This window comes from Xiphophorus couchianus, chromosome 1, assembly GCF_001444195.1.
Source record: "Xiphophorus couchianus chromosome 1, X_couchianus-1.0, whole genome shotgun sequence".
Classification (NCBI taxonomy): domain Eukaryota; kingdom Metazoa; phylum Chordata; class Actinopteri; order Cyprinodontiformes; family Poeciliidae; genus Xiphophorus; species Xiphophorus couchianus.
The window spans coordinates 16,407,930-16,415,083 of record NC_040228.1 but is presented as its reverse complement, the minus strand read 5'-3'; the positions used below and the strand labels follow the sequence as shown (position 1 = coordinate 16,415,083).

The window sequence follows — 7,154 nt, the reverse complement described above, 5'->3', positions numbered from 1 at the left end:
GCTACATTTATTGAAAATTCCTTATATAATGAGAATTAATGCAAAACAAAATTCTTCTTTTTTTTACTTCCTCATAATTGTGGTACGTCACAATTTTTTGACTTCATCACTTGGGTGTGAATATGTTGGGTTGTCTTGAGAGGTAAATGTTGGAAAAAGCAGAAGGGTTCTGGCTCCATGAAAACAAGAACTACCTCTGCTGAAATAAGTGTTGAATGATGAGTGGATGAAAAGCACCAAATTTGTTTGCAGAAATAGATGTTTACATTTTGTGCGACCTGGTTGCGTTTCATCCTGTTAAATTTGTGAGTGAGTTGTTTTGCTTTTCTTTAGGTCTACTTATATGATGAGAAGTGTGCTGTAAATAAATAACAAGATTTAGTGTTTTGGGTTTTTTTTGTGGTGTTGGGTGACTATTCATCATTGATCTATGCTGTATTTTGAACTTTGTTTTCTGTTGTGTCTTCAAGAAAATCTGCCAGCAGAAGTCATGGATTGTCTTCAACACAACACACCATAATCTAAAAGTATTGTTGTGTGTTAGCCTTTTATTGAATGTGAAAGATAATGTGTCATCGTGGTTCATTGTTGATCAAATCTCTCCATTTGGGTCACTGAGTCATGATCACATAAACAGACCTCGACTCATTCTTCAGTACTTTTTTTTTTTTTACATCCTCAAATTATATATTTTTTATGCTAGCAGGTGAGAACATTGATTTCAGACACAAAAGTGACTTTGAAAATGAGTCATCTTGGTATGTTTGCTGCTAATTTGCTGGATTTGTCATTCCTATTTGTCACAGCTTCCTGTGTAGGGGAATGGTGAAGGAGAGTGAACCAATGAGAGAGCAGCGACGAGGATGCAACTGTGATCCAGGAAAAAACAGACCATTGTTCCTGGGAAGTTGAAGAAGTGCGACCTCCCTCCACTCGCCGGCTCTCTTCGCGCTCGGCCCGGCAGCACATCGAAGAACTGGGAAGACCATTGACAAGTAAGGTATTCATGTGAGACTCCAAGTCTTCTTAATTTTGTCAGGAGGGACTTATTAGGGTTAGGTAGTGTTATTTTTGGAGTTTGGTCATTTTTCCAAAACAAAACTCTCAAACCCAAGAACTTTCTTTCCTCTGTTCTTCAGTGGTTCTCATTGTATTCTTTGCGCTGTGATTTTTTAGTTAATATTTCGTTGGACTGTATGTTGATGTACAAACAATAGTATCTTCTGCAGTGTCAGACTTTGTGACACAGACAAGCACAAAGGCACCACCAATGTCCTTCATTTCAGACAGAGAGGACTGTGTTACCATCTCGTATTGATTTTGTGATGAGTCAGAGGGTGTGCATCACAAGGGGAGCATGTGTTTTTTTTATTTTTTTCTAGTGAGAGGGTATACATGTCTCTTTGATCCAACATACAGTAACTCAGTTATGACAGAACTTATTGCCATGGCAGAAGAGCTGAAACAATGTAGTGTTCTTCTAAAGTTAAAATGTAAAATCCTGGATGTCAGGCCTGTCATATTTTTCTTGTTTTAAGCAAAAGTCACAATTACTGCTGCACTTGTTTTTCTGAAAAGGTGGACCATGTTCTTAGCTTCATAGGCAGGTAATCAATTGAATTATATTTCTTAAGAGGTCATTGAAAAGGACAGAAGCTTACTTGTGAAGCAAGTCAATTGCTGCATATTGCAGTTTCACAGAATATCCAGCAGATGTCAGCACTATCCTGACAGAGAGAATTAATGTTATTCACTGTTCAGTTGCAAAAAAATATGACAAGGACTCTAAAGGATTGTTATTTAAATAATAAAAAAGTACAATACTTGTTTATGTTGTTCCTTAATGTCAAGAAATTTTCAATAAATGTTGATGGGATACAGGTGCTTGTCTAAAAGCAGACATTCAGAGTGCTTCATATATTTTTCAGGATATTGTCAGTTTGCAGAATATAATGATGAATCTTGGTGATGTCTAACGTGCAAACTAAATGATGATGGAACAATCTGAGGCTGGCAGGCAGAGAAGGCGGGGAGGAACCATTGCTGCATTGTACAGCCTGTGGCTGTCAATATTTGACAGGCACAATCAAAGGTTGGCAGATACAGAAGACAGCAAAGTTTAGCATTACAGGAACTGAATTCCGGTTTCAGTGTTTTATGACCAGCAAAATACAGAAATCTGGCAATGAGCTGAGTTAACACTCTAGCAGGTATCCTGTACAATGATGAGATAATAGACTGCAGCTCAGCCAAGTGGTTTTTTGGTACTGTCATTCCCAAAATAGCACAAAGATAGATGGAAAAACACTACAACCTACAACACTAGGAAATTAGTTCTGGACAGAAAGCTGTCAGTTATCACATAATGTTTCCCTTAAATATACAAGACTAAAAATACATTATAATATCATTACTTTCTCATATATTGCTAAAAAAATCAGTTGCATGAGGAAGTTTGTGTAGTCTTTTCTTTTTCTTTCTCTCTTCCTACATTTTGCTGAAAACCACATGGACAATTAGAACAATTAAAACCAAACATTATTTTGTAATTTTGATGGAAGTTATTCTTGGACAGCAAGGAGTAATGCATTACAGAAAAACAACAGGACTCATCCAGTATTGTATTTTTCTTTGCTTGCTCGTGGTCAGCACAAGAGCAATCTAATTTTCATAAAAACTGGCATCAAATATGTAATTGGTTGGGATAGAAAATGTACAAAATTTACTGGCCTAGTCATTTATTGCACAACAGAAATCACAAGCGATTCAGATGTGTGTAAATTTTTTGATTATTTCTCTCAAATTCTATACACTTTCTCTCATGACTTGTGTGGAAATCTGCTCAAGGGTTCACAAAATTTTAATCTTTTAGTCACAAGCAAATATAAGGAAAATGTCAACATATGAACGGGACAACTACTAATCCAGCAGGATGATGCTGAATGTCTTTAGTAGTAAAAATAAATCTTAAAGTTGTAAACAAAGTATTTTCTATAAATTGTCTAACTAAAACAGATTTCTGATGTTCCCCAATTTCTCTTACTGTCCAATATCCTCTATTATTCTCTCTCTAACTCTCTGGCTCATTCACTCACAGTCACGCACGTACAAACAAACAGTTGATCTAATAGCAGCAGCTGAGCCTCTGTGCTGCATGTTGGGCTGATGTACCAGTATGACCCCGGCATCTCCCCAGGGACAAGCCAATTTCCATACAGATAGACACAGAGTCAGGCTGCACCTGTGCTCTTGGAAACCCTTGTTGGACTTCTATTAGATGAGGAGAAATTCTTATGCTTGTTAGTGCCATGCACCTCCCTAGAGAAAACGTGAGGAGGAGCGAGATGGAGAGGAACAGATATAGCTATCTGGGGATCCTTAGAAATGAGAAAATGAGAATGGATAGGCACATCTGTCTATTGTTACCTCCTGCTGCATCACTGTTGATGTCATTAATGTCAATAACCAGTGATAAAGGATGACCAAAAAAAAAAGAAATAACCCAATTTCTCCAGTTCTTCAAGAAAAGTGTCTCGAAAAGTTTATTCAGAATTTGAGTTTCCACAAAAAAGGCTGAAGTGACTGAGAACTGTGCTTGTTTTTTTTTGTCCAATACACTGTGTTCCAAATTATTATGCAAATTGGATTTAAGTGTCATAAAAATTTAGTATTTTGTTGTGCTATTAAATCTATAGATAGTATTGTGATCAGGACTCTTTGAATCACTATAATTAATTTCAGAGAGCTGGGTTGATTAGTTTGTCTGGTGAGCTTTATTAAAGGAAATCTACTTAAGAAGGATGTTCCACATTATTAAGCAGGCCACAGGTTTCAAGCAATATGGGAAAGAGAAAGGATCTCTCTGCTGCCAAAAACCATCATATAGCGTAGTGCTGTATGACAAGGTATGAAAACATTAGAAATTTAACAAAAACTGAAGCGTTATCGTACTGTGAAGAGATTTGTGGCTGATTCAGAACAAAGATGGGTTTGTTCAGATAAAGGAATAATGAGGAAGGTTTCTGTTAGACAAATTCATCAGATTAAGAGAGCACCTGTTAAAATGTCCTTACAAAGCAGCAAACAGTTATTTGAAGCTGCTGGTGCCTCTGGAACCTCAAGGTGGAGGATCCTCCAGAGGCTTATGGTGCATGAACCTACTATTCGGCCCCTAACCAGAGCTCACAAGCAGAAACGGTCGCAGTGGGCCCAGCCGTACATAAAGATTAATTTTCAAACAGACTTGTTCACTGATGACTGCTGTGCAACCCTGGATGGTCCAGATGGATGCAGTAGTGGATTGGTGGTGGATGGCCACCACATCCCAACACAGCTGTGACGTCAGCAAGGAGGTGGTGGAGTCATCTTTTGGGCCGAAATCAGCAAAATTTGATTTATACTGTAATAGTTCATGACTTGAAAATTATACTGACCATCATTTGCATTGACCATTTAAGAAAATCTGAGAAAATATCACTTGCATAATAATTTGGAATGCTGTGTATATAACAGTATATTGGACTCATCTATAGCTGTCAAACCTATAGATCAGTCATTTTGATAATTCTTTATTTTATGAACAAATGCTGTCTAAAATCAGTTTAAGCAAAAATCTATATTCATTTGATTTGGTAGCTGCTCTTTTTATGCAACCTCACATTGATTGAATGACCTTTAGGTCAGCATTTTGGTGGGTCATCCAGTGTGCTGCTGAAGTCTCAATCTGAAATGCCTAAAAAATAAAGCAGCCTTCCAGACAGCACAGTAGGTCTATTTTGTTATTGTTAGATGCTTTCTTGTAAAAGTGTTTTGTTAAACTTTCAGTTTCCAAGATTTTTCATGTTACAACTCTTGTATCCCTCTTACAACTGCTTATCTAGTCAAAGTTTCAATAGCATATGATAACATCTGAAGTAGCCCCCTATGAAGTACAACTCTGTTTTCAAAAGATGGAGGAATTGTCAGAAAGAAATAAAACTGGCTAACTCCATCCATCCATCCATCCATCCATCCATCCCACCCACTGAAGTTTACTGATCTTGTGTTATTCTGAAGACACACTGTCTAGACCAGGGGTCTCAAACTCCAGTCCTCAAGGGCCACTTTCCTGCAGTTTTTAGATGTACCACATGTACGCTGGAATGAAATGGCTTAATTATCTCCTCCTCGTCTAGATCAGTTCTCCTGAGCCTTGCTAATGACCTAATTATTCTATTCAGGTGTGGTGTAGCAGAGGCACATCTAAAAGTTGCAGAACAGCGGCCCTGTAGGACTGGAGTTTGAGACCCCTGGTCTAGACTGATGAAGATTCACTCACCTCAGAATGCAGAACTGTTCGGTCTTTTTACAGAGTAGTCGCACTGACTATAGAGAGCTGAAGATTCTGCACATGATAGCCTGGCAATCATTCACCATGGGGAAATAACACGATTGTACTGTAAATGGAAAAAGTTAGACAGTTGCGCTCTCTGAATTTGCAGCCTTCAACAGATCAGTTTGATCTTTTGTGAAATATTAACATAGGGTCTATTACTCGCTAAAGTATAACCAGACCTTCCTAGAAAGGTCTTCTGGCTAATGATTTGTTGTGGAACCCTCCCTTCTGCCCTTTGATTTATCAGTCTTTCTTCTCTTTATGCAGGTCAAAATGAGCGGAGGAATCAATGTGAAATCAGCCCCCCGTGGGTCTTCCTCCTCAGGAATCCCTCTCCCCCGCAGCCTTGTGACCAACTCTCCAAAAACAAACCCCCGTCGCCAAGCTTGTGACTTGCCCAGGCCCTCAGTGCAGGCCCCAAAACACACCCCTACACATACACCTACTCACTCTCCTTCACTTCGTCCGCGAAACTCCAGTATTCCTGGGCCTTCCTCTAGGGAATGCCTGAAAGACGGGGGCATAAAAAATCAACTCTATCACCGGAGTCATGTGTCACATTCAGCCTACAGCAGCCCGGTGGTCCAGCGCAGATTACCATCGCCACACTCCAAAGACACATTGGATCTTCAAAAACCTGTTCCATCTCACATCCCTGCACCGTTGGTGCATGATGGGAATCATAACAGAAGTACCATCATTAATAAGAACCAAGCCAACAACCTGCATCCAGCTTTCCGTTTAAGAGGAGGTGAAAACTCCAACACAACTCAGGAAATGAGTCAAAATACATTAGCAAGAGGAGGAAATCTCCCTAAACAACAACCAGTCGAAACCAGCATTGCAAAAAATGGGAACCTTCGGCCTGGTACTGCTCAGTCAGGCACCAAGCACACTTTTAGAAGTCACAGTGGTTCCACAAGTCAGTCAGATGAAGAGATGGGGACTCCAGAGGACAGCAGTTCAGCATCTTCTCCTGATCCTCTCCCACTTCCACTCATCACATTTACCATGCCATTAATATCCAGTGTTTATAAACAGGAACACCACCTGCAAAATGACTCTACAGAGACGCACACAACCAGAGTTAACATGGCAGCTGTGGCTCCGTTCAGCTACAGGTAACTGAAAAAAAATTGCTTATCAGCACATCTATCACAGCTCACCACTTTGCAAATGTACCAAGTCCTTTTAGCTTTTAGACATTTTGTCTGGCTGCAACCACAAACAACAGATTTTATTGTAATTTTATTTAACAGACCAATAAAAAAAATACGGAAATTAAAGGAAATTTATGCATAACTTGTGCAGTCACACAGTTTTCACAAATACAAATCTGAAAAGTTTGTATAATCTCATATACTATTAATTACAGCTACAAGGATTTTGGGGTAGGGCTGCCCAATTTCAGTCCTGATCAGCTGCTGTCCTGCAACTTTTAGATCCATCTCTTCTCCTATACACCTAAGTCAAATATACGGATCATTAATATAGCCTGGCCATTGCCGTCCTGTGCTTCCTTGCAAAAAAAAAAAAAAAAATCTCACTTCTTCTTGAATTTCATTGGCGCTGGGCAAGAAACATAAAAATCTCGCTCTCAATTTTTGACCGGGCCAATCAGCGAACAGAAGGAGAAGCCGTAAATGACAACATAAATTTCTGCACTGTTTTAGAACTGTAGTCTCTGCTTGTAGTGTTAGTAATGGCAGCAGAAGAAGAGAGTAAAGTTATTCAGTCTGTGTTGGCCACGTTTCGAAGTATTAAATTAACATTAACAGCT

At 39.1% G+C, this 7,154-nt stretch overlaps 1 protein-coding gene across 9 annotated transcripts in view; it reads left to right on the top strand.

Moving 5' to 3' along the window:
* The first annotated feature begins 834 nt into the window (after positions 1–834).
* nav1a (neuron navigator 1a) overlaps positions 835–7,154 on the top strand; it is an 85,043-nt gene continuing 78,723 nt past the window's right edge. For 5 of the 9 annotated variants that reach the window (XM_028026082.1, XM_028025886.1, XM_028025798.1 and 2 more), the window contains exons 1-2: positions 840–995; positions 5,642–6,495. In XM_028026082.1, coding sequence (XP_027881883.1) covers positions 5,648–6,495 — 848 coding nt within the window. In that variant the 5' untranslated portion in view covers positions 840–995; positions 5,642–5,647. Of the gene's footprint in view, positions 996–5,641; positions 6,496–7,154 lie in introns of all 9 variants that reach the window. The other 4 variants (XM_028025424.1, XM_028025660.1, XM_028025511.1 and 1 more) reach the window with 2 other exon arrangements.